Source organism: Neoarius graeffei, chromosome 18 (assembly GCF_027579695.1).
Source record: "Neoarius graeffei isolate fNeoGra1 chromosome 18, fNeoGra1.pri, whole genome shotgun sequence".
NCBI classification, from domain to species: Eukaryota; Metazoa; Chordata; class Actinopteri; order Siluriformes; family Ariidae; genus Neoarius; species Neoarius graeffei.
In genome coordinates, this window is record NC_083586.1 from 62,874,774 (window position 1) to 62,902,239 (window position 27,466).

Genomic DNA, 27,466 nt, shown 5'->3' on the forward strand with positions numbered 1-27,466 from the left:
GATTTTCCTTTTTGTTTAATTTTTTAAAACTTGGAATACCTGTTTTTATCTGAAATTTCTACCAAATTATATTCGATTATCTGCGACTTAAAGCTGCTATAAGCAATAAAAAATTATGTGAATCTCATTTAATGAGGATGGAGAGAAGCAGGAAGGAAGAGAAAAGAAAGAGAAAGAAGAAAAAGATGAGGAAAGATTATAGGTATGAAGAAAGAGAGGTGCTGAGGGATGAAGAGAGAGACAGATGAAGGGATGAAAGGAAAGAGAGATAGGGAGGAATGAGGACAGAGATACCAAAGGATGAAGAGAGAGAGAGAGAAAGAGAGATGAAAAAGAAAGAGAGATACAGAGGGATGAAGAGAGAGAGATACAGATGAATGAAGAGAGAGATACAGAGGGATGAAAAAGAGAGAGGGATGAAAAGAGAGATACAGAGGGATGAAGAGAGAGATAGAGAGGGATGAAAAAGAGAGAGATAGAGAGGAAAAAAGAGAGAGATAGAGAGGGATGAAGAGAGAGATACAGAGGAAAGAAAAGAGAGATAGAGTGGGATGAAGAGAGAGATACAGAGGGATGAAAAAGAGAGAGATACAGAGGGAAGACAAGAGAGAGATACATACAGAGGAATGAAAGAGAGAGATACAGAGGGATGAAAAGAGAGAGATACATACAGAGGGATGAAAGAGAGAGATACAGAGGGATGAAAGAGAGATACAGAGGATAGAAAAGAGAGAGATACAGAGGGAAGAAGAGAGAGATACAGAGGGATGAAAAAAAGAGAGATACAGAGGGATGAAGAGAGAGATACAGAGGGAAGAAAAGAGAGAGAGATACAGAGGGATGAAAAAGAGAAGTACAGAGGGAAGAAGAGAGAGATACAGAGGGATGAACAGAGAGATACAGAGGGAAGAAAAGAGAGAGATACATATAGAGGGATGAAAGAGATACAGAGGGATAAAAAGAGAGATACAGAGGGATGAACAGAGAGATACAGAGGGAAGAAAGAGAGAGATACAGAGGGATGAACAGAGAAATACACAGAGGGATGAACAGAGAGATACAGAGGGATGAAAGAGAGAGATACAGAGGGAAGAAAGAGAGAGATACAGAGGGATGAACAGAGAGATACAGAGGGATGAAAGAGAGATACAGAGGGAAGAAAAGAGAGAGAGATACAAAGGGAAGAAAACAGAGAGATACAGAGGAATGAGAGAGAGAGGGATGAAAAAGAGATACAGAGGGATGAAGAGAGAGATACAGAGGAAAGAAAAGACAGAGATACAGAGGGATGAAGAGAGAGAGAGGGATGAAGAGAGAGATAGAGAGGGATGAAGAGATAGAGAGGGATGAAAAAGAGAGATACAGAGGAAATAAAAGACAGAGATAGAGAGGGATGAAGAGAGAGATACAGAGGATAGAAAAGAGAGATACAGAGGGAAGAAAAGAGAGAGATACATACAGAGGGATGAAAGAGAGAGATACAGAGGGATGAAAGGGAGAGATACAGAGGGATGAAAGAGAGATACAGAGGATAGAAAAGAGAGAGATAGAGGGAAGAAGAGAGAGATACAGAGGGATGAACAGAGAGATACAGAGGGAAGAAAAGAGAGAGATACAGAGGGATGAAAAAGAGAAGTACAGAGGGAAGAAGAGAGAGATACAGAGGGATGAACAGAGAGATACAGAGGGAAGAAAAGAGAGAGATACAGAGGGATGAAAGAGATACAGAGGGATAAAAAGAGAGATACAGAGGGATGAACAGAGAGATACAGAGGGAAGAAAAGAGAGAGAGATACAGAGGGATGAAAAAGAGAAGTACAGAGGGAAGAAGAGAGAGATACAGAGGGATGAACAGAGATACAGAGGGAAGAAAAGAGAGAGATACAGAGGGATGAAAGAGAGAGATACAGACGGAAGAAAGAGAGAGATACAGAGGGATGAACAGAAAAATACACAGAGGGATGAACAGAGAGATACAGAGGGAAGAAAAGAGAGATACAGAGGGATGAGAAGAAAAAGAGATACAAAGGGAAGAAAACAGAGAGAGATACAGAGGAATGAAAGAGAGAGAGAGGGATGAAAAAGAGAGATACAGAGGGATGAAGAGAGAGATACAGAGGAAAGAAAAGACAGAGAGATACAGAGGGATGAACAGAGAGATAGAGAGGGATGAAAAAGAGAGCTACAGAGGAAATAAAAGACAGAGAGATAGAGAGGGATGAAGAGAGAGATAGAGAGGGATGAAAAAGAGATACAGAGGGATGAAAAAGAGAGATACAGAGGGAAGAAAAGAGATACAGAGGGAAGAAAAGAGAGAGATACATACAGAGGGATGAAAGATAGAGATACAGAGGGATGAAAGAGAGATACAGAGGATAGAAAAGAGAGAGATACAGAGGGAAGAAGAGAGATATACAGAGGGATGAAAAAGAGAGAGATACAGAAGGATGAAGAGAGAGATACAGAGGGAAGAAGAGAGATGAAGAGAGAGATACAGAGGGAAGAAAAGAGAGATACAGAGGGAAGAAAGAGAGGTACAGAGGGAAGAAAAGAGAGAGATACAGAGAGAAGAAAAGAGAGAGATACAGAGGGATGAAAAAAGAAAGATAGAGAGGGATGAAAAGAGAGAGATACAAAGGGAAGAAAAGAGAGAGAGATACTGAGGGATGGAAAAGACAGATACAGAGGGATGAAAAGAGAGAGATACAAACAGAAGAAAAGAGAGAGAGATACAGAGGGATAAAAGAGAGATAGATACTGAGTGAAGAAAAGAGAGAGAGATACAGAGGGATGAAAGAGAGAGATACAGATGGATGAAAGAGATACATAGGGAAGAGAGAGATACAGAAAGATGAAAAATAGAGACCGATGAAGGAATGAAAGGAAAGCATGACAGGGATGAAGAGAGAGATGCAGAGGGATGAAGGGAGAGAGAGAGGGATGAAGGGAGAGAGGGATGAAGGGAGAGAGAGACGCTGTGGGATGAAGAGAGGGAGAGATGAAGAGAGAGAGAGGGATGAAGGGAGAGAGATGCTGAGGGATGAAGGGAGAGAGATGAAGGGAGAGAGATGAAGTGAGAGAGAGATGAAGAGAGAGAGAGGGGGAGAGAGATGAAGGGAGAGAGAGAGGGATGAAGGGAGAGAGAGAGATGAAGGGAGAGAGAGATGCTGAGGGATGAAGGGAGAGAGAGAGGGATGAAGGGAGAGAGAGAGATGAAGGGAGAGAGAGGGGGAGAGAGATGAAGGGAGAGAGAGATGCTGAGGGATGAAGGGAGAGAGAGAAGGATGAAGGGAGAGAGAGATGAAGGGAGAGAGAGGGGGAGAGAGATGAAGGGAGAGAGAGGGATGAAGGGAGAGAGAGATGCTGAGGGATGAAGGGAGAGAGAGGGGGAGAGAGATGAAGGGAGAGAGAGATGCTGAGGGATGGAGAGAGAGAGAGAGATGCTGAGGGATGAAGGGAGAGAGAGATGAAGGAAGAGAGATGCTGAGGGATGAAGGGAGAGAGAGAGAGATGAAGGGAGAGAGAGAGATGCTGAGGGATGGAGAGAGAGAGAGATGCTGAGGGATGAAGGGAGGGAGAGAGAGAGATGCTGAGGGATGAAGGGAGAGAGAGATGAAGGAAGAGAGAGATGCTGAGGGATGAAGGGAGAGAGAGAGGGATGAAGGGAGAGAGATGAAGGGAGAGAGAGATGCTGAGGGATGAAGGGAGAGAGAGATGAAGGGAGAGAGAGGGGGAGAGAGATGAAGGGAGAGAGAGATGCTGAGGGATGGAGAGAGAGAGATGAAGGGAGAGAGATGCTGAGGGATGAAGGGAGAGAGAGATGAAGGGAGAGAGAGGGGGAGAGAGATGAAGGGAGAGAGGGGGAGAGAGATGAAGGGAGAGAGAGATGAAGGGAGAGAGAGATGCTGAGGGATGAAGGGAGAGAGAGAGGGATGAAGGGAGAGAGAGAGATGGACAGATGGATGGATGGATGAAGACGCACCGCTCTCCATCTCGTTTCCCCTCCTGGCCGCCGGTGTGTTGCCCATGACTGGGAGCCCAAGCGCTGGACACCGGCTCGATTTTCTCCCCAGCAATCCGGATCTGGAGTCGGTTTATTTGAATCGAAGCCACGCGGATGGTTCGGATCCGGTTCTAAAGGCGAGCGGTACCGTTAAGTCGGGTTACAGGGCCGCCGCGCACCATCCATCCGCATCAGGCCGGAGCGAGCCCGGGCCCCGGCCCCTCAGCGCCGTCCTTCAGCCCGAGTCCCGCCCTGAGCGCGGCTCTTCCGCAGACAGTCCGCCGGTTCCGTCCCTTTCGGGCCTCTCCGAATCCTCCCCAATTACAATCGGTCATGAAAAACACGCTCGAGCAGAAACAGCAGCATCACGGGAGGATGCAACCAGGCGACCGTTTCGCCTCCATGTCCCGCCTCCCGGCGCACGCCATTGGCTGCGTCAGACCGCGACAGGCAGGTGGGCAGAGCGCTGTGATTGGACACAAACGAGGGCGCAACTGTGATTGGAGCGATGCCATTGGTCAGCTCTCTGAGTGACAGATCGCACCTCCGCTAGAACCGTTATACAAGACATTTCCAGTTGAGAAAATCAGTTAAACAAACAAACAAACATTATATTAACAAAAGTATGTGCACCCCTGACCATCACACCAGTTTTTCTTTGTGGTTGCCAAAAAAGTTTAAAGCACAAAATTGTACCGAATGCCTCTGTAGGCTGTAGAGTTACAGTTTCTCTTCACTGGAACTAACAGGTCCAAACCTGTTCCAGCATGGTGATGATGATGCCCCTGAGCACGAAGCACAGGAGCTCCATGAAGACACGGTGTGTGAAGGTTGGAGTGAAGAACTCGAGTGAAGCACAGAGCCCTAACTGAACTCAATCCCACTGAAGACCTTTGGGATGAACTGGAACCTCCTCAACCTCAGCATCTGAGCATCAGTGTCTGATCTCAGTAATGCTCTTGTAGCTGAACTGAATGAACACAAATCCCCACAGCCACGCCCCAAAATCTAGTGGAAAGCCTTCCCAGAAGAGAAGAGAAGAGAAGAGAAGAGAAGAGAAGAGAAGAGAAGAGAAGAGTGGAGCTGATTATAACAGTAAAAAGGGAATAGATTAGATTAGGTAGAACTTTATTGATCCCTTTCTGAGGGTTCCCTCAGGGAAATTAAAATTCCAGCAGCATCATTACAGGATAAACAGAGAATAGAAAATAGAGAAAATTTTGAGATAAATTAAATTAAGTATTTACATATACAAAAAAGATATAACAAAAAAAAGATATGGGAAAAGAAGAAAGAAAAAGAAAAAAAGTCCAGCAGGAGAGGTATTGCACATTTATATTGCACATTGCCCAGTATTGCTTATTGTCAGGCTAGGCTACTGCTCCTTCCCTTCCTCTGTCCTCCTGTTACCTCTCCTCCCCCCAGAGAGGAGTTGTAGAGTCTGATGGCGTGAGGGACAAAAAAGTTTTTAAGTCTGTTCGTCCTGCACTTGGGAAGGAGCATTCTGTCACTGAACAGGCTACTCTGGTTGCTGATGACGGTGTGCAGAGGGTGACTGGCATCGTCCATGATGTTCAGTAGCTTGTCCATAGTCCTCTTCTCTTCCACCATCACCAGAGAGTCCAGCTTCATGCTGACCACAGTGCCGGCCCGCCTGATCAGTTTGTCCAGCCTGGATGTGTCCTTCTTGGATGTGCTGCCCCCCCCCCCCCCCAGCACACCACAGTGTAAAACAGGACACTGGCGACCACGGACTGATAGAACATCCACAGGAGTTTCTTGCAGATGTTAAAGGACCGCAGCCTCCTCAGGAAGTATAGCCTGCTCTGTCCCTTCCTGTACAAGTGATTGGTGTTGCAAGTCCAGTCCAGCTTGCTGTCTACTGTCCAGCCACAGCCTGAGGTACTTGTAGGAATCCACAGCCTCCAGCTCGACTCCCTCAATCAGAACTGGTCTTGACCTTTGGTCTGGACCTCCCAAAGTCAATGACCAGCTCCTTGGTCTTCGAGGTGTTGAGCTGCAGATGGTTCCTGTTGCACCACATGGCAAAGTCCCTCACCAGGCTCTTATACTCCTCTCTGTCATCCTTGATACACCCCACAATGGCTGTGTCATCGGCGAACTTCTGAATGTGACACAGCTCCGAGTTGTAGCAGAAGTCCGCAGTGTACAGGGTGAAGAGAAGAGGGGCCAGCACCGTGCCCTGGGGTGCTCTGGTGCTGCTAATTACAGTGTCAGACGTGATGTCCTTCAGCCTGATGTACTGCGGCCTGTCGGTGAGGTAGCTGGAGATCCAGGTGACCAAGCACGGGTCCACTCACATGCTGTTCAGTTTGTCCTGAAGCATAAGGGGCTGGATGGTGTTGAAGGCACTCGAGAAGTCCAAGAAGAGGATCCTCACTGTGCCATTTCCCTTATCCTGATGCGAGTGGGCTAGCAGGTAGAGGATGGCGTCTTCCACACCAACACCTGCCCAGTACGCAAACTGCAGACAATCCTGGGCATGTTGCACCTGGGGTCTGAGGAGGCTGATGAAGAGCCGCTCCAACATCTTCATCAGATGTGAAGCGAGTGCCACTGGGTCAGAAGTCGTTCAGCTCACTGAGCCAGTTCTTCTTGGGAACTGGAATGATGCATGATGTCTTCTAGAGGGTGAGCACTCTCCCCAGCTGCAGGCTGAGGTTGAAGATGCATTGAAGTGGTTCACCCAGTTCAGCAGCACAGGTCTTCAGTAGTCGGGGACACACCTTGTCCGGGCCTGCTGCTTTCCTGCGGTGAAGCTTCCTCAGTTGATCTCTGACCTGGTCTGCAGTAATGCATGGAGGAGTCTGTGTTGAGGTGGGGGAGGAGGGGGCTGCTGCGATGACTGGGGGGAGGTGTGTTGAGGGAAGAAGGAGAGATGGCTGCAGTGAGGGGGAGGGTGGGGGGGACGTTGGCTGGTTGAACCGGTTGAAGAAGTCATTCAGCTCGTTCGCCCTCTCCACTGTCCCTCAACGACTCTGGTCTTTGGTGGGGTTTACATTAGACCGTATCAGCGGATCATCAGATTAATGTTTTTAAAACGATTAGCGTGCACACAGCAATGCCAATACATGATTCGCGTGCACACAGCAATGCCAATATACGGATACGCTCGGCTCCGCAGGCATCCTGCGCTCCAAATCACTCCGCCCTGAACAGCGAGTGCACTCTGGAGGGTGCGCACTTCGGCCCTGCGCAGCTCACAGAGCGCGCGAGTGAAGCGCACGAGCAGTGATTCGGGACTGAGCCGCTGTGTGTGTGATCCCAGTGCATATCGGGCATGCGCGTCACTTACCACTTGCAAGTGGAAGGATGGCAAGCCTAAAGACAATCATAACTACACAATGGGCAGTATTTGCATCAGTATTTGCAGTATTTTCATACTTTTATACTCTTTAATGAAAGGTGATACAAGGCGGAAGTCCGCGCCGTTTTTCAGCAGTCGTGTCACATGACCAACGCCAGCGAATCAGGAAGGTGGATGTCACAGTGACGTTGTCCAATGACGACGCCAGCTAGAGCTCAGCACAGCGTATCCGCGTATTCTCAATGTTTACACAGCACTGGACCAGACACGATCTGAATTGAATACGTGGACCCTGGCGGATTCCCGTTTCCAGGCGTTTTAATGTAAACGGACAGTGCATCCGCGAAGAAAACGAGACAGATACGGTCTAATGTAAACTTGGCCTTTGTGTTGTGGCCTGTGATGGTTTTCACACCTTCCCAGACCTCCCTCATGCTGTTCTCCTTCAGCTTCTTATCCACCTTTCTCCTGTAGCTGTCCTTAGCTCCCCTCACGCAGCGTTTCACCTCCTGCTGTGCTGCTTTCATCGCCTCCCTGTCCCTGCTCCTGAAGGCGGCCTTCTTCCTGTTGAGGACAGCTTTGACTTCCTGTGTTACCCATGGCTTGTTATTAGGGTAACACCGTACAGTCTTAGCAGGGGAGACCACATCTGCACAGAAGTCGAGGTAATCTGTCAGACAGTGTGTCAGCCCCTCTATGTCCTCACAGTGTGGGCTAAGCAGCACATCCCAGTCCATGGTGTCATAACAGTCTCTGAGGGCATCTTCCATTTCAGGGACCCACCTCCTAATGGAGCTAGTTGTTGCAGGCTGCCTTTGGACCAGGGAAGTGTACTTCGGCTGTAGATGAACCAGATTGTGGTCAGACTTCCCTAGTGGGGGGAGGGGTGTGACTCTGTATGCATCCCTCACTGTTTTGCGCACTGTCATTTGGTGGAGGGTAGAAAACGTCAACACATGGGTGATCACAAGTAATGTTGCTCAGCTGATTAGGTGGGTGGGGACACTCACCTGGTTTGGTGTTTTGGCTTGCCGTTGGCTGGTAATATTCCGTGAAATGTGTTGATAAACGGGAGCGAGCACGCACAGAGACAAAATCCAATTGCATGCTGGAAGAGCGACGCACATCACCGGTAAGGTGCTGGGTTTAATATTCTCTCGCTGGTTTGTTGTTAACTGCTTGATCGTCAGCTGCTGTTTTTCAACTGGTCAGAAGTTAATGACTTTGTTACTATGGTCGCTTGGCTAGTGCGTTGTTTTAATCCTCCGATTAATGCTTAAGTTTACTTGTCTGAGATGACGGGACAAACTTTTGAATGGAAGCGCTATTGTACTTTGCTTCCTGATTCGCGTTGCATTCTGGGGGCTGTAGTCGTAGTTATTTCCAGTAGTGCATGATGGGAGATGTGGTTCACTTACTCGGCTTTGTAAATGGGTTCTTGTCTCTGCTACTTTGAACGTGATAATTGTAGTAATGGCTCTGGTGTTGTGTATGTAACGAAATGGATTAAGTGTAATGTCTGTTGTTTGTTATACAAATTAGCTGTTGTGCATTCTAATGTTGATGTTTATGGATCTTATTGGTAATGCTTTAAAGATTAATTATTTATACAAGCTGCAGATATTTATACAGTAATTTGCTGATGCTTTAAGGATGCATTTGTGTGTATTTATATGGATTGCTCATTTATATTACAATGACTTTCTATTTGTTATTTATATAATTATGGCATCTAATGCATAGCACAACTTCGGTGTTTTCCACAGGTTTATAACCTGCTGCCGTGTCACAAGTAAAGAGAGAAAAATAAACAAAACATTTTGGACACTGAGTTATACCCAAGTCTCGCTCTTCTAGCGCCCTCTTCGGTGGGGACAAAACCACAGAAAACCGAACACTCACATTAGCAGATAGCACGTCGACCTTGTTCGGCAACGAGTTCACATTCCCCATAATAATGGAGGGAATGGATGGTTTGCAGCACTGCCGGTTGTCCGCTAGCCTAGCCTTTAGCTTAGCCCCAGCTTTGCAGCCCCTGGGTCTCCTCCCCAGCTCCGCTGGGATGGAGTGTCGTATCCCGGCTCGTCCCATTGTTTTCAGGGCCAGCAGCTCCTCTCTTGAATAAGCAAGAAAATTGGCTCCTGGTTGTGTGTTAAAGTTAAAAATATCCATGTGATATGAAGAAAATCACACTATGTCTTCGTAAGAAGAGCAGAAAAGTAAAAAGGTGGAAAAAAAGAGGTTTAAAGAGCTAAAAACTACAAAGCTACTGGAGAGGCAGCCATCTCCCACAGCGCCATGCTACTATACAATAAATCTTGAATGAGATGTTCAACAAGGACATAATGGGTGTGATGGTCGGGGTGCACATACTTTTGACCATACCGTGTGGATATAAACACTAAAACTGAGGTCCTGAAAGGCTAGAGTGTTTCATATGTGTTTATATGACCGAATTAATTAAAATAGAAGCTTTAGTCTGTTACACCTCAGAATGGACCAGTAGAACATCGAGATGCAGAGCTACCATGCACAGACATCTTCAGGAAAGGGGCAACAACTGTCACATTCCTTATATCAAGCCCCTCCTGAACCAGAGACAACGTCAGAAGCATCTTACCTGGGGTAAGGAGAGAAAGAACTGGACTGTTGCTCAGTGGTCCAAAGTCCTCTTTTCAGATGAAAGTATGAAAAAATGTTGCATTTCATTTAGAAATCAAGGTCCTAGAGTCTGGAGGAAAAGTGGAGAGGCACAGAATCCAAGGTGTTCAAAGTCCAGTGTGAAGTTTCCACAGTCTGTGATAATTTGGGGTGTCATGTCATCTGCTGGGGTGGCACGGTGGTGTAGTGGTTAGCGCTGTCGCCTCACAGCAAGAAGGTCCTGGGTTCGAGCCCCGGGGCCGGCGAGGGCCTTTCTGTGTGGAGTTTGCATGTTCTCCCCGTGTCCGCGTGGGTTTCCTCCGGGTGCTCCGGTTTCCCCCACAGTCCAAAGACATGCAGGTTAGGTTAACTGGTGACTCTAAATTGACCGTAGGTGTGAATGTGAGTGTGAATGGTTGTCTGTGTCTATGTGTCAGCCCTGTGATGACCTGGCGACTTGTCCAGGGTGTACCCCGCCTTTCGCCCGTAGTCAGCTGGGATAGGCTCCAGCTTGCCTGCGACCCTGTAGAAGGATAAAGCGGCTAGAGATAATGAGATGAGATGAGATGTCATCTGCTGGTGTTGGTCCACTGTGTTTTATTAAGTCCAACGACAACACAGGATTCCATCTGCTAACAAGCTTTATGGATATGCTGATTTCCTTTTCCAGCAGGACTTAGCACTTGCCCACGGTGCCAAAACTACTACCAAATGGTTTGGTGACCATGATATTACTGCACTTGATTGGCCAGCTGACTTGCCTGACCTGAACCCCAGAGAGAATCTATTAACTATTGTCAAGAGGAAGATGAGAAACACGCGACCCAAAAATACAGACGAGCTGAAGGAGCCCCAACCGAGTACTGATTGTATAAATGAACACAGTTTTCAGAAGCTGGACATTTCTATATTGTAAATCCTTTTTTGATTGACCTTAGGAAATATTCTAATAATTTGAGACTGGATTTCTGATTTTCATGAACTATAAGCCACAATCATCAAAAATACAACAACAACAACAAAAAAACCCTGGCTTGAAATATTTCACTGTACATGTAATGAATATAGAATATATGAAAGTTTAACTTTTTGAATTACACAAAAAATAAACTTTTCCCACAATATTCTAATTGTTTGGCATGCACTATTACATCTTAGAGCAGAAATAGTTCTGTACATTAACGATGCTGTCTGTACTACATTTTGTCTTTGTTTACCAAAGTCAGTGTGGAAATTGATTGGATATAATTCACAAATAATAACTGAAACATAATTTTGACAGATTATTTTTAAACTCACAAAAAAAAAACCCACCACACACAGACTTCCTGTCTCTACCCAAAACCTTGTTCCTGAACAAAGTGTGGACAATATGTCCATCAGTTTCAGTGGAGGAGGTGTGGCCTGTGTTCGGTCAGTCCCAGTGCAGGAGGTGTGGCCTGTGGTCAGTCAGTCCCAGTGCAGGAGGTGTGACGTGTGTTCAGCCAGTCCCAGTGCAGGAGGTGCGGCTTCTATTCATCAATCTCAGTGCAAGAGGTGTGGCCTGTGTTCATCAGTCCCAGTGCAGGAGGTGTGGCCATTATTTGGTCAACTCCAGTACAGGAGGTGTGGCCTTTGTTTGGTCAGTTCCAGGGCAGGAGGTGTGGCCTTTGTTTGGTCAGTTCCAGTGCAGGAGGTGGGGCCTGTGTTCAGCCAGTCCCAGTGCAGGAGGTGTGGCCTGTGTTCAGTCAGTCCCAGTGCGGAAGGTGTGGCCTGTGTTCAGTCAGTCCCAGTGCAGGAGGTGTGGTCTTTGTTTGGCCAGATCCAGTGCAGGAGGTGTGGTCTTTGTTTGGCCAGATCCAGTGCAGGAGGTGTGGCCTTTGTTCAGTCAGTCCCAGTGCAGGAGGTGTGGCCTTTGTTCAGCCAGTCCCAGTTCAGGAGGTGGGGCCTGTGTTCAGTCAGTCCCAGTGCAGGAGGTATGGCCTGTGTTCAGTCAGTCCCAGTGCAGGAGGTGTGGCCTTTGTTCGGTCAGTTCCAGTGCAGGTGGTGTGGCCTTTGTTCGGTCAGTTCCAGTGCAGGTGTGGCCTGTGTTCAGCCAGTCCCAGTGTAGGAGGTGTGGCCTCTATGCCCATCATTCTTAGTTAAGGAGTTGTGGGCTACCAGTCCTTCAGCTTTTTTACTGTTTGAACAAAACTGAACTCCATTCTATCATAATGAATCAATCTTTCATCCATCAGATTGTTAATCACGGATCATATTTCAGTGTGTTTTTGAGACGTACCACAATACTGAGAATATTGAGATTGAGTGGGAAGTGCATCACACCAAACTCTCTGTAAGAGTTCAGATGAACAGCACTCTTGCTCTGATTCAGAAAAGGGAATGACATGGAGAGTGAAATGATGAGTGGATTAAGGGTAAAACACACCTTTAGCCCTCACAACTGCTGCCAAGCTACAAGAACCTCAGTGATGTTCTACCCCATTTCCAACAGTGCAGTGCTGGTTCAAGACTCGTGAAGTTCATGAAGGCTCTCCGCTTTCCACTGCTCCAAGAGCTTAACTATTATACTGTCACGTCGGAGATTTTTCTAATGCATGACACGTTTGGGTGTGAACTTGTGATTTTTAAAAATCTTTTTGCAGCTTTTAAAAAAACAAAAACACAGCTCTAGAATCCAGAACCAGACAAAGTGTGTGTGTGCGTGCGTGTAGTGTTACAAATACAGCCATTTAAATTTATTAACTTCAACCTTTAAATCCATTTCATACATTTTAGGATGAAACATACAAGGAAATAAAAACCTCAAACACCTCTGACAAAAAATAAAGAGAAAAAAGAAACGAGAACTCAAATGCAAAAGTAATTATCCCAAATAAAGCAGCTGTGACTGATAAAGTGAGAGAGGAAGGATGGAGCTGAACATCAGTGATCCACTCAGAACTGTGAGCTAAAACACTGGACATATTCTCTCTTCATAAACAGTGAACCTGATCTCTTGCATCAACATTCCTTCTAACCAATCACAAGGTGTCCCACTCTGGGGCTGTCTGAAAATATCTATTAGATTTGCCTACTGTGTGGCGCTACATTTCTCATCTCATCTCATTATCTCTAGCCGCTTTATCCTGTTCTACAGGGTTGCAGGCAAGCTGGAGCCTATCCCAGCTGACTACGGGCGAAAGGCGGGGTACACCCTGGACAAGTCGCCAGGTCATCACAGGGCTGACACATAGACACAGACAACCATTCACACTCACATTCACACCTACGCTCAATTTAGAGTCACCAGTTAACCTAACCTGCATGTCTTTGGACTGTGGGGGAAATCGCAGCACCCGGAGGAAACCCACGTGGACACGGGGAGAACATGCAAACTCCACACAAAAAGGCCCTCGCCGGCCACGGGGCTCGAACCTGGACCTTCTTGCTGTGAGGCGACAGCGCTAACCACTACGCCACCGTGCCACCCTTGTTCAAACATTTTCTTTCCAAATCTTCTTTAAACATAAAATAAACAACTTTAATTGCTTGATTGGCTGCCGGATGATGAAATAATGGCTCCTCTGAGCCATCTAGACTTGAGCATGTGCATGATTCCCTTGGACAGGAAGTAAATAAGTGATGCATTTCCTGTACTGAGAAAAGAACTGAATACTGTTGAAGTTGAACTTGTTGACAGCCCCAGCAAGAGCCTTCAGACTTCCATTAGAAGCAGTGATGGGGCTGCTTTTCATTTTTCTCCTCAATACAGGGAAACGTGTCACCATTACTGTCTGTGGTAATCTCTCTCTCACTATTTTGATTTTAACATATAGATTATGTTTAAAAAAATGGAGTACTATATGTATTTAAATATTTTGAACAGCACAATACTGAAACTTCTTCCATCGTATTTTAGATGACACTTTTCGAAGGTAATACTGATGTTATTTGAGCTTGACAGTTAACTGCAGGTCAATATTTCATCAGATCATTTTGCTCAACCTAAAGGCAGAGCTACACACAGCTGTACCTTCAGTCGACTTGGAATGGGCGGAGTTAGAGTCGCACACTGATTACATCACAGGGTAGTGACTGGTTCATAAAGATGGACACTGATCCAGGAACATGTCCTACTTTTGGAAATAAAACAACACTGTGTGTGTGTGTATCTACATGTATGTGTTCCTTGACTGCCATCCTGTGTTCAGGAGGAGAAGTGCATCCAATATAACCCTTTAAGTGCTGTGAGTCCAACCCAATTTTTGTACACTTTCTGAAAGTGTGCGTGTTTATTTATATACATTTTCTCTCCCCCTCTATAAGCAGTCCATAGAATTATCTGGCACGAGTCCGAGAGCCAGGGCTTTTCCTGGAGGACAGCTGGGCAGGAACACAGTGTTGGGGGCGGGGTCTACGTTCTCAGAGTCCTCTGATTTGTCCACGATTGTCTCCCAGTTGATGTGGAATCGTGTCACACGTGGGTTCGATGCCAAGATGTTCCTTTGCAGCTGAGGATTGCCATGAGGGGAAAGAGGTTAATACCCGATACACTTATTCTCCAAAAAAAAAAAGATCTTAAACTGGACTAATAAATATCAGTAACGGTGATGATTAGAAATAATATCCAAATAATACCATTTTCAGCCTTCAGTTTCAGACCAGAACTGCATTCTATTAAAAAAATATAATTGTTTTATTTGGTAAGAATTCAGGATGTCATCGAGACAGCTGTTTTTTTTTTGTTCTTTGTGTAATAAATACAAGCTAAACAGCTACATGAGGAGAAACTTCTAAAACAAACCAGTTCAAGATATTATCACCCACAGTCTGAGTAACAAATATATTTATATGAAATCAGTGGCTGAAAGCAGAGCTCCTGATGAGTTTATGAGCAAAATATTTCCAAGGGTACAAAATCCCCCTGAATAGAATAATAATATTACAGCACCATGAATAAACCATCGAATTGTGTCGTGTCGTGTTTTTCACCTCAATAAATCACTGAAGTGTCTTGTGGCATTATTGTGAGACCAATGATGAGAGACGCATCACAGTTACGATGCATATTTATTCCTTTCTTTGTCGCCGCATGCCATGCACCAGAAACAACACCAGCACATTTATTATGGTGTGACTCTGCTGGGTGCCTGGGGGACAGCAGTGAACCAACGCTTTCACTTTACATCACTACTGTAGAGTTACCATCCAATATCACACTCCATACGTCACATGCCCCTTTTCCACCAAAGCAGTTCCAGGGCTGGTTCGGGGCTTAGTTTGGAACCGGGTTTTCTGTTTCCACGGACAAAGAACTGGCTCTGGGGCCAGAAAAACCGGTTCCAGGCTAGCACCAACTCACTGCTGGGCCAGAGGAAAGAACCGCTTACGTCAGTGGGGGGGCGGAGTTGTTAAGACCAACAACAATAACAAGACCGCGAAAGATCGCCATTTTTAAGCGATGAGAAGCAGCAGATGTACAAACGCGAAGTCATCCATTATTATTGTTGTTGCTGCTGCTGCTTCCATGTTTTCGCTTCGATATTCGCGCCAAGGTTTATGCAAACGTAGCGACGTAACTGACATACACTCAAAGAAATGAAACATGCATGTTGCTGGAGTTAAATAACTAACTTAGTTCATGTTAAATTTATTAAATATTGTCGTGTTTAACGATTAAATAAAGTGAGTTTTGTTCTAATAACCTAACAGTATTGGTTTTTATGATTATTACACCTTATTGAGTTGGATTTATGTAATACAGCTGATTAAACTGCATTAAGGTTGTCCCAATGCGCTCTCCGTACTTTCTTGCACACGCTCAGTAAGGCAGACGGGGGGAGCAACGGCCATTTTTGTAGAATTCCAGCGCATGGTTCGGCTTGATACAGATCAGTGTGAAGACATAATGGTTTTCTGTTACACATTTTGTTTGCATTGGTAATGCTGCCAAATGTTTTCTGTTTATAGATAGCCTAAGGTTTTTTATGCACTTAAAGATGCCTGTGCACTTTACAACAAAGGCGAAGGCTTTTTTTTCTTTAAAGTAACTTGAATCACCTTTCTATTTTTTTGACATTGTAACCTGCCAAATGTTTAGCTTTTCAAATTGAAAGATGCACTTGGGCAAACAAATAAAACTGAGTTAAATGGTTATTTTGTGTTGTGTACGGTACTTTAAGTAGATATTGTTGGAACAAATGCAGACAGTACAGAACGCAGAAATGTAAATTAAACACAAGTTTATTAAATAAATCCAACATAACTTTGTCAGCTAAATCCAACATGGCTTTATTTAATACTGTCCATGCAGCTTTGTGTAGTAAATCTAACATAACTCTGTTGAATAAACTCAACATAACTGTATTCAATACATCTAAATTAACACAGTTTCGTGGGACCGGTTGCCATAACTCGGTTAAGTAAATCCAATGTTTTATTTTTTTGAGTGTATACAGCGACGTAATGACGTATACAGCGACATAACTGATGTATACAGCGACATAATGACGTAGCTCCGTGAGCTATGGAAAAGCAAACTGGTTCTCAGCTGGCTCGCAAGTTGAACCAGCTCCGAACCAGCCCTGGAACTGATTTGGTGGAAAAGGGGTAACAGTCATCTGGTTACATCTCTCAGTGCCATTAAGACTAATGGCCATGCACCTGTTTCTGATTAGAGCTCAATCACAGTGCAGACATTTATATAAGGACTGAGTAACACACAGACTTTGCGAAAGCCTTGTATTTTGTATCACTTTTCTGGTTTTGGACTGTGAGTATTGTATCCCTCCGATATCCTGTCTGTGCCTCACTCCACCACTGCCTGCTTTTCGACTCGTTTTGTTCGCGTGTTTTGAATAAAACTCTTCCTGCGATGACATCCGTCTATTGCCCTTACATGACACAAACTGTCACCTGTCCAACAAGTGAGTGGACTAATACAACAGTTTTAACTCATTTTATCTGAAACTGTCATGAATATTTTCCATAAAATGTGTTTGTAAATAAATAAATAATCCCACATCGTTGTTTGTTTTGTTTTTTTAAAAACTAGATAAGAGACTAGAGCAATTTGCGCTCACTGTTACAAAGTGGGGCGTGGTCACTGTACCTGTCAGGGATGGGTGGAGATGAATGTATGTGCAGAAGATATTTATTAAGAAAAGTGCAAATCAGGCAAACAGTTCAAATCAGCAGGCATAAATCAGAAATGATAAACGAGCAGTAGGTCGGGTGAGGCACAGACAGAATATCGTAGGTTGAATCAAAGGACAATGAAGGAACATGAACTGGGAATTTGGAAACCAGGAAATCAAAACAACGCATGGCTCGGTAATGTTTCTAAACAACTCAACACTTCGCAACCTGAGTTACTCTTTGGTGTCCTTATATATGCGTGCTGATTGCACCTTAATCTAGTGCGGTGTGAGTCATTAGCGGCGCGTGCCATCCAGAGCCAGCCAAGGTGTGCAGGTGTGACCGTACCCTATAGATCCGGAATGGTAAGAGACAGAAAATGGCGCTTAGTGAGGAAAAGTTGCGCCCTGAACAAAATTATATAAAAAAAAATTTGCTTGAAAAAATTATGAAAGTTGACAAAGTTATAAGTGATTGAAGAAAATCCCGTTTTTCATGGATCATTCCGGCTCAGTGATCCAGATCAGCACCAAAAGTCATAGCAAGTTATTAATTCAGCCCAGAGGTATTCATGTGAAATTTGGAGATGATTGGTTGAAAACTGAAGGAGAAATAATAATAATAATAATAATCCTGAGTGAGAGTAACAATTTGCACTATCGCAAATTAATACCGTAAGCGCTGGATAAAAACCCACCCATCTTATGGAAATAAAGATACAAATTTTGTTGTCCGGTGGTCAGGTGTTTATGAGATACGTTGCCTTGTGCTTACGACCGGGGCCATGTGGTGGAACATGGATATTCGGACAGACACATGAACATTGTACAGTTCCAAAAGCTCCAAAAGTATAGCGCTCTGATATAAAGATCCCATGTTTGAGTTTGCTAATCATTCTGCAACTAAAATGTGGGACCTTTCATCCAGACTGTGGGTGATCGTATCTCATATTGGATTGTCGTACAGTTCGTGCTCTTAAAGGAGAACTTAAGGCTAAATTTTTATTATCAAAATTCTATTTCTCATTTTATTAAATGTAGGAACGCATTTTTGATCGCCATTTTGTCGCTGCTATAGCAAGTTATGAGTGTTTCAAATATGCTATGTATGTAATATATCAGTCCATATGTCAAAGCAATGAGATTCGTTAAGACCTGTGCGAGACATCGTAGGACGGAAGTAAAACATGCAGCGGAAATCAAAGTGACCAACATCTGCCAACGTTCCATGTCCGAAATCACTCACTCGTTCACTACTCCCTACATAGGGAATTACTATATAGAGGACTATACAGTCAGCTTATTGGTAAAATGAGAAAACGCTTTTGGACACTAGTCCGCCGCGCTGGTATTTACGTCATTACTGTCACACAATTAAAATGTGCCAGATCAGTTGGCTGGTGGGTTTCAAAATAATAAATTTGTGATAAATCCATATTATACTGAGCGCATTTCCCACATTAATCAATACAAAGTACCTGCAGCTTTCACTTCTTTTAAATCAAGGCTGAATACTTTCTTCTTCGCCACGGCCTTTTATTAAATCACATTTGAGACTTTTAATTTGATTTCTTTCAGCGTGACCGCAATGCATTATGGGATATATTGCTTTGGTTAGTGACCATCGTTGTACACTGCTTTTCATGATGCATTGTGGGATACTTTGAGTGCACTATAGAGGGTGTAAATAATCCTCACTAAGGTTTTGGACAGCACTACAAAATGGCGTCCTCACTATACAGTGCACTATATAGTGAGTAGGGAGCGATTTCGGACACGGGTTATCAAAAGACGCGCACGCCCTCTTTCGAATGCTGATGTAATCAAGCTGGAAGTTTTGTTTGTTTTGATAGCAATCAGGAAAGTTTGAAAAAAGTAGGTAGTAATCGTCATTGAAACTCGTTTTTGTGCAATATTTCGTTTGGAAAACAGTTTTCAAAATGGCGGCACTGACACCTGGCTGATGCTTCATGTTTCGAAGTCTCGCACAAGTCTCGTGAAGATCGCGCGGATAAGCAACGCCTGCCGTGGACCAAACGAACTAAATTCAACACGGCTAAAAACGGAATAGGCCGATAAATATAATATTTAATTGCAATTAGTTGCCAATACGAGTCACGATATAAGGTTACTAAAACCGAAAACGTAACTGAATAACACGTTAATTAAGAAATAAAGCAAGTTTAAAAATGACTTCAGTTCTCCTTTAAATAAGTCATAAGGGAAATAAAATGTACTTTTTTTTTTTTTTTTTACTCAGTGACCTGTTTTTCTCTTCCTCTGAGTTTATTAACATCAAAAAAAAAATTTTTTTTCTTTGTCGTAAGTTACCTGCGAGTAGTCGGGTTTGATGGGCGGGTTCTCACGCAGCTCAGGGTCGGTGTATTCATTGTTGACGTAGTAACCGATGCGAATGAACTCCTGACCCCGATAAGTGCATGTGATTAACACCACGGTCACGCCCACTGCATCGCTTTCAGGAATGAGTCCCGTGTTCGGAGCGTCTGCCTGCAGAATTTAACACACACTTCGACAGTTAAATTTACAAATTACAGCATACACCACGATCACAGCTCATGGAGAGAAGAGGAAAAAAAAGCCCCACAAGGTCAAGTCGCAACACAATAAGCGTGTTCACACAACAAAATTTAATAAACTGAAGTCGTAATTTTGTACAAAATTGTTTATCAACAATAAAGAGTCAGAGGGCGGGGCTTAGTTGACTGGTGCAACAGAAAATATAATTAAATAAAAATAAACAACTGAATACCCTTCATACCTGAAACACAAACATGTGTCTCCCTGCAGGAACAGGGCCGACCAGCACCGAGTCCAGCGTCTGATCGTACTCCTCACTCTCCGCAGAGCCCACATAGATGATCTTCCACTCCAGATCTGCCCCAGGAGAAAGAGAGGAGATCATCACCACCACCACCACCACTCAACACTCCGATCCAATTGTTCAGCACTCATTCAACATGTGACCACGATTCACAGGTGTCACACGGACACGCCAAGCCCTTACAATTTCTACAAAGGCAGACAAATATTTTTAACTCTTTAAATTCATTTACATATTCATTAAAAAGTACTAATCTGGTTTAATGCAAATTCAGAAATGTAATTCTGAAAGATTCATTTCATCATCAATAACTTTAAGACAGTGAACAATGAACTGCCCACATTTCACCTCCTGACCAATCAGGAAGAAGAGGTGTGGCTGTAACAGTGCTAATTATATAAACACTGTCCTGTTATGATTTATAAGGGTGTGTGTGAGGTCTGGATGTTCGGTTTGAAAATATAAGATCACTCACCCTACTACATGATGTTCTTGTGAATTTGACCTGAATTATTTTTTAAAGGGACACAGGGGTGCCTTTACTTTTACACCTCTCTGTCTGTGGATTAACTGACTGCCTGGTCTGTCTGTCTGTGACACAGACTGCAGGACTTCTGTGAGGTTTGGGGGCGGGGCCAGGCGAGGGTTTTATTTTGGGTTGAAAATGAATAACGAATGAACTGAACTCTGAACAGAATCCGAGCTTAAAGGGAAAAATGAACTTTTAAAGAAACTGACTGTATAACGAGTTTACAGTCTCATTTCTCTCCCTCCCTTTCTCATCTCTCTCTCCCTCCCATTTCTCTTCTCATTTATTTCTCTAATTTCTTTCCCTCCCTCCGTCTCTTATTTCCTCTCTCATTTATCTCTCTCTCTCTATTTCTCTCCCATTTAAATTTCACTTTTCTCTCATTTCTCTCCCTCTTCTCTCGCTCATATTTCTCTCCCTCACTCCGTCTCTTATTTCCCCTCTCTCATATTTCTCTTTTATCTCTCACTCTTCTCATCTTCTCTCATTTCTCGCTTCTCTATTTCTCTCTCCTCTTTTATTTCTCTCTCATTTATATTTCACTTCTCTCATCTCGCTCTCATTTCTCTCCCTCATTTATTTCTCTCCTCTCCTCTCATATTTCTCTCACTCTCTTTCCTGTCTTCTCTCTCATTTCTCTCTTCTCATCTTTTATCTCTCCCTCTCATTTATCTCACTTTTCTCTCTCATCTATCCTCTCTCAATTTCTCTCACTCTTTCCTGTCTCCCTCTGTCTTCTCTCCTCTCATTTTTCCCTCATTTATTTCTCTCATTTATCTCTCTCTCTCATTTCTCTACCTCTCTTTCCTTGTCTCCCTCCGTCTTCTCTCTCTCTCTCTTCTCTTTTATTTCTCTACCCCCTCTCTTATTTTCTCTGTCTCTCTCCTCTTTTCTCTCTCCTGCTCTCAGGTGTTGAGCAGTAATGGGTGTGAGTGTGAGCTTTACCCTCAGGCAGATCCTCCATGCACTCGAACGTGATCTCGAACTGGAAGGGGTTACAGAAGGGGCTCGGGTTGTCCAGAACCGCCACATTCAGCACCTGGACCTTCGCCATCATCCCCAGCGCGCGCGCAGCTCACTCCGGCACCATGCACTGAACCCCGGGGTTCAGATCCGACAACCTCCTGTGAGCAGCTCTCTCTCTCTCTCTCTCTCTCCACCTTCCACACTGCAAACTTCAGCCAAACACACAACCCGCCCCGAATCACCACCAGCCAGGTTTCCCCACTGCACAGAGCCTTTAACACATCACTCCCTCCCTCACACAGACCCGGGCGCCTTCACAGCCATCTTTATTTATCATTAAACTAAAAGCGGCTCAAGGTTTTAAAGTGAATAAACAACAGCAAAGCCGCTCAGTGCTCAAATCCCGAATACATGTCTGATCACTACACTAACTCCTTCACTAGTGTGCGAAACAAGAGGATTCCGCGCCCTATATAGTGCACTACGTGTTCAATAGTGATGTGTTTGGGATTCAACCAAACTTCTTCCTCGCCAGTCAAACAGACCGGTGAAAACTCAAGAGGAAATCTTTCTACTGCCACCACCTGGGCAGAGTCGGTATTGCACTTCAATTTCTTTCTTTCTTTCTTTCTTCATTGAGTTTCATAAACGGTGCAGTATCAAACAAAACAAAACAGAACTGAACAAGGCGTGACATTATTATCAAATAAATTGACTACAGTGCAAAAAAGGCAATTAAAAACATTTAATATTGACCAAATGGCATCGTTAATCACATTAAGATATATGTACAGTGGTGCTTGAAAGTAGAGCCCTGCACTCCCGCGGGACCCGCCGCAAAGCAGTGCGGCGCGGGACAAATTTTGAAAGCTCATTGCGGGCGCGGGCGGGAGGGGGAGTGCACATTGCGGGCGCGGGCGGGAGGGGGAGTGCACAATGCGGGAGCGGGCGGGAGAGGTGATAAGCTGCAGTCCCACTAACTAAAAACGTGTTTAAAATCTCATCTCATCTCATCTCATCTCATTATCTCTAGCCGCTTTATCCTTAGTTTTTGTTTTTTTCTTTTTTATCAGACATCTAATTTTTTGGGTTTGTTTACCTGACATGTTTCGACGTACAACTTCCGTCTTCCTCAGAGTGTCACCGGATGTTATTGGTGACGCATCTTTTATCAGCTGCTGTTTCTGAAGGCGTGGCCTTCCTGTCTGGTTTGACAGGTCGGTCACGCCTTATACTGTCTGTTCGTCCACTGCAAGATGTCACTCCAGGTATGGGAGAGCATGTATGCTCCCTCATCTCGGTTGATGGTCCTCGGGCTTCGCTTACGGATCTCCATGGCCTCCCTGATCCAGCGCTGATGTTTGTTATCTTCTGTGCGGATGACTCTGGCATTCCCCCAGTCCATAATGTGATTTTCCCTTTTGCAGTGATCTGTTATGGCTGACTTATAATTTTCCTGTTGTGCCTTTTCTTTTATTGTTCGGGTTTGTCTTGTAGCTGTCTCCTTTTCGCACTCTTTCTTATGTTCATTTTTTCTTGTGTTGAAACTCCTTCCTGTCTCCCCAATATAAGTTTTATTGCATAATTGACATGGAATCTCATATATGGTGTTGCATCTCTTGTCCGGATGTATTCTGTCTTTGGGATGAACCAGGATCTGACGGAGTGTTGTGTATGGTTTGACAGGTGTGTTAATGTTGTGTTTCCTCATTACTCTTTGAATGCGTTCAGTTATTCCCCTGATGTATGGTAATGTCACTACTCCCCTGTGTTCTTGTTTGTTAGTTTGTTTTTTCTCTTTCTTCTGTGTTTTGTTGTTCTTAACCTGTTCCGCCCCTTTGGATATTGCCCACTGTGGATATTGACATGCCTTCAGTGCGTGTTGTATATGTTGTTCCTCCTGTTCTTTGTCCTGTGGATTTGTAATTATTTGCTGTGCGTTCATGTAATGTTCTGACTACTGATATTTTGTGCATTATGGGGTGTTCGGAAGTCCAGTTTAAATATTGGTCGGTATGTGTGGGTTTTCTGTGTACTTTTATTTTGATGTCCCCATCTTCTGTGTGATGTATTTTTAAATCCAAAAATGCTATTGACTGCTCTGTTTCTTCTTCATGTGTGAATTTTATATTGCCGGTATTGTCTATGGTGTTGAGATGGTCGGTGAGTTGTTGAGTGTGTCCCCTCTTTACTTTTTCCAATATGTCGTCCACATACCGTTTCCAGAGTGTTGGTCTGTATTCCGCTGGTATTGTAGTGAGTGCTTTTTGCTCCAGATCCTCCATGAAAAAGCCGCACATGATGGCTGATAGTGGGTCTCCCATGGCAAAACCTTCCTTCTGTCTGTAAATTGTGTTCCTGAACTGAAAGTATGTGGATGTGGCGATGAATTGAAGGAGCTGAGTGATGTCTTGTACAGTGAGGTTTGTGCGTTTCTTGAGCGTCCTGTCTGTTTTTAATATGTCTTGTACTATCTGTATGGTGGCTTCCGTGGGTGTTCTGGTGAAAAGAGATATGACATCATGTGAAATGAAAATTTCGTCTTGCTGCATTTTGATGTTTTTTAGTTCTTCTGCCAGATGTTTTGAGTTTTTGCAGTGTTGGTCTGTGAGTCCTAGTAATGGTTTAATTATTTCGGTGAGTGCTTTTGATAAGTTGTAAGTGACTGAACCAATGCTATCTACTATGGGGCGTAATGGTGTTCCTGGTTTATGTATTTTTGCTTTATCCTTCTACAGGGTCGCAGGCAAGCTGGAGCCGATCCCAGCTGACTACGGGTGAAAGGCAGGGTACACCCTGGACAAGTCGCCAGGTCATCACAGGGCTGACACATAGACACAGACAACCATTCACACTCACACCTACAGTCAATTTAGAGTCACCAGTTAACCTAACCTGCATGTCTTTGGACTGTGGGGGAAACCGGAGCACCCGGAGGAAACCCACGCGGACACGGGGAGAACATGCAAACTCCACACAGAAAGACCCTCGCCGGCCACGGGGCTCGAACCCAGGACCTTCTTGCTGTGAGGCAACAGTGCTAACCACTACACCACCGTGCCGCCCCCGTGTTTAAAATAAAATTTATAAATTATAAATTTATGTCTCATCTCATTATCTCTAGCCGCTTTATCCTTCTACAGGGTCGCAGGCAAGCTGGAGCCTATCCCAGCTGACTACGGGCGAAAGGCGGGGTACACCCTGGACAAGTCGCCAGGTCATCACAGGGCTGACACATAGACAACCATTCACACTCACATTCACACCTACGGTTAATTTAGAGTCACCAGTTAACCTAACCTGCATGTCTTTGGACTGTGGGGGAAACCGGAGCACCCGGAGGAAACCCATGTGGACACGGGGAGAACATGCAAACTCCACACAGAAAGGCCCTCGCCGGCCACGGGGCTCGAACCCAGGACCTTCTTGCTGTGAGGCGACAGCGCTAACCACTACACCACCGTGCCACCCCCGTGTTTAAAATAAAAATTATAAATTTATGTCTATCATATATAATTTGTGCTGGATATTTTATTTGGCATTAATAACATTTTAAGATGCCTAAATTTGCAGATGTGGTTGTGGCAGCGAGGGCGTGGCCAAGCAGCAGTCTGTGAATGGAGGGCGGGGCGGGGTAGGGGAAGGTAAGTGGCTAGGTCATTACACCTGGGCCCTGTACTACGAACGGAGGTCAGCCTACCCAGAAGTAACCCAGGGTTCCCCTGCTAAACCGGGGTTGACAAAACCTGGTTATCTTGTTTGGGGTTAAACGGTACTACGATGCCAGTTATGAAGTTGATTTGTTGAACCTGTGTTAACCTAATCAGGGTTAATGCGCGTTCACGTTAAAGGGGAGGTTATCAGCGCAAATCACCACTGTTCACAATGGCACGGTCGCCGTGCTTCACGGAGGAAGAATGCGCTGTCATAATGCAAAGCTACGAGGAGTTCAAAACAACATTAAGAGCAAAATCTAACACAACGGCTGCCAATAAGGAGCGGCAAGCATGTTGGCAACGAATTGCTGATCGGGTAAATGCGCAAGTACATTCTCCCTTCTACATGTTCCAGAACAGAAGTATAGGTTGAGAGAAGCTTCATGATCAATCACAAGTCACAGAAAATGGTCCTTCGACGTGGCCCCAGTCATATATAGCTTGTTTAATGTCCGAAAAATCCTGAATAAAATTTGGTATGGTAAATTCATGGAGTAGCCTACTTAAGCTGATATGTGCACAGAGTCACATGAATTAGGACGACTGACTGTTCAGTCCCTTATAAGTTGGTGTATGTCCTGTGAACATTTCAGAGGCAACAGCAGTGTCAAACGCACCTGGCAACAGGTGAAAATGAAATATAAAAACATCATTCATAATGGTGTGTGTGTGCGTGCAAGCAAGCATTCATTTGCCTTTTATTTATTCAAGTTTTATCTGTTTGCCTAATAGTTCAAATTGTTTTGTATATAGTTTATAATGTTGTTGTGTGATGTTAATGATAATATTGTGGGGAAACTACTTTGCATGGACGTTCATTTAATTTATTCTATTGTCATTTTGTTTGTTCTATTTTTGTGTATTTTATTTATTTATCTGTTTGTCTAGTTGTATCTATTTTTCAAATAATATATTTTTTGCATTAATAGTTTGTTTTTTCCTATTAAAATAATCTTGTGTTCTTGTTATAACTTTATCTATTTATCTGACTGTTTAGTTGTATCTATTTTTGTTACAATTTCAATATTTTTAATATAGAAAGTTTGTTTTTTTCTATTAAAATGTTCTTGTGTGATAACTAGTTCTTGTGTTATATTTATTGTAGTTGTATTTTTTGTATCTCAGACTTAAATATTTTTGTAAAACAAGTGTTTTTCTATAAAATATTATTGCGTTCTTGGTAACTATGTTCTTGAGTGGGTTCTTTTTTTTTTTTTTTTTTACAGAAAAGCCGTTCTGCATGGACATTCATTGAAGCCCTCATTGTTTTTTAATGGTTATTTATGAGCGTTTAGGGGTTACAATAATGTAAGTCTAGGTTGCTTTATATAAAAGGTATGTCCAGAAATATTGATGTCACTGTCTAAGCAGAGGGATCTGGCTTCTTTAGACGCTGTCTTCTTAAAACTGAATAAATATTTAAAAAGAGCCAAATGAGCCAGTCTTTTGAACGGCTCTTTTCAAAGAACGGATCACAAAGATGCGGATCCCATCAAAGAGCCATAAATCCCATCTCTAATCTGCGCTCCGATATCGCACGGGTCATCCAGGTACGCTGGCATTAGAGGAAATGTCGGTGGAGAGGTGGTGTTTAAAAAGGGTGTGGTTAATCGGAAACCTCGGGTTAACCAAGAACATAACCTGAGACGAGCAGGTTTGAGATGCAGCGTAAGTTGCCATGGCAGCATACCTCGGTTTGAACATGGCCAACTTTCGTAGTATGGGTTAATCGGGAAGTTACACTGCACGTGATCAAGTTACTCTCGAAGTTACCCTGGTAAGCCAGAAAACCCGCTTCGTAGTACAGGGCCCTGATGTCAATTTGTGTGTGTGTGTTTGTTTGTTGCAGGGATGGAGTATAAAGGGAGGGGGAGAGGAGAGAAGAGGGATTCACTCCCCGACCACAACACGTGTGAGTGAGTGAGTGAGTGAACGAATGAACGAACGAACGAAAGAAAGAAAGAAAGCTGAAAAGCTCAATAAAGTGAGTGGTGTGCGTCCCGGGTTTCAGCACCACTGTAGTAATCCCCGATGTGGGTGGAGCACAGAAGCACGGCAGGCGAGAGTTCGTGTTCACACCCACTCACTTTATTGGCTTTTCAGCTTTCTTTCTTTCACTCACACACACACACACACACGTGTTGTGGTCGGGGAGCGAATCCCTCTTCGCTCCTCTCCCCCTCCCTTTATATTCCATCCCTGCAACAAACAAACACATACACACACAAATTGACATCAGATGTAATGACCTAGCCCAGGGGTTCTCAACCTTTTGCAACCTGGGCCCCACCAAAGCTGGTTCATTGCAGTTGGGGGCCCCTCTTCTCGACCCGCCCCCATCCCCC

The 27,466-nt window shown here is 44.2% G+C and overlaps 2 protein-coding genes and 1 long non-coding RNA gene across 4 annotated transcripts in view; 1 reads left to right on the top strand and 2 right to left on the bottom strand.

Annotated features, from left to right (window-relative positions):
* Positions 1-8,668, bottom strand: part of prkacab (protein kinase, cAMP-dependent, catalytic, alpha, genome duplicate b) — a 33,406-nt gene extending 24,738 nt beyond the window's left edge. Inside the window, exon 1 of the mRNA XM_060899195.1 lies at positions 8,342-8,668. Within this exon, the coding sequence (XP_060755178.1) occupies positions 8,342-8,438 (97 nt within the window). The 5' untranslated portion in view covers positions 8,439-8,668. The remainder of the gene's footprint in view (positions 1-8,341) is intronic.
* Positions 8,669-13,646: 4,978 nt separating this feature from the next.
* LOC132866437 (uncharacterized) lies at positions 13,647-22,295 on the top strand. Its single transcript, XR_009650575.1, has 3 exons — positions 13,647-14,469; positions 19,877-20,065; positions 21,349-22,295. It is a non-coding gene; the product is annotated as an uncharacterized LOC132866437 (long non-coding RNA).
* Positions 14,206-21,855, bottom strand: asf1bb (anti-silencing function 1Bb histone chaperone). 2 transcript variants are annotated; one of them, XM_060899196.1, is made up of 4 exons: positions 21,385-21,849; positions 19,848-19,963; positions 19,400-19,576; positions 14,206-14,443 (listed from the first exon to the last, which is right to left on the bottom strand). In XM_060899196.1, the coding sequence occupies exons 1-4, from the start codon at positions 21,494-21,496 to the stop codon at positions 14,252-14,254; spliced, it is 597 nt and encodes a 198-aa protein (XP_060755179.1). In that variant the 5' UTR covers positions 21,497-21,849; the 3' UTR covers positions 14,206-14,251. The 2 variants fall into 2 exon arrangements, with proteins under 2 accessions (XP_060755179.1, XP_060755180.1); XM_060899197.1 differs by lacking the exon at positions 14,206-14,443 and adding an exon at positions 16,013-17,418 and having other exon boundaries at positions 21,385-21,855.
* Positions 22,296-27,466: the final 5,171 nt, after the last annotated feature.

Bases quoted from the DNA above. Each gene is read 5' to 3' on its own strand.
- asf1bb (XM_060899196.1), bottom strand. From the start codon at position 21,496: ATGATGGCGAAGGTCCAGGTGCTGAATGTGGCGGTTCTGGACAACCCG. The intron at 19,964-21,384 runs GTAAAGCTCACA...CTCCTGGGGCAG, and splicing joins CATGGAGGATCTGCCTGAGG to ATCTGGAGTGGAAGATCATC. The intron at 19,577-19,847 runs GTATGAAGGGTA...TAAATTCTGCAG, and splicing joins GACACATGTTTGTGTTTCAG to GCAGACGCTCCGAACACGGG.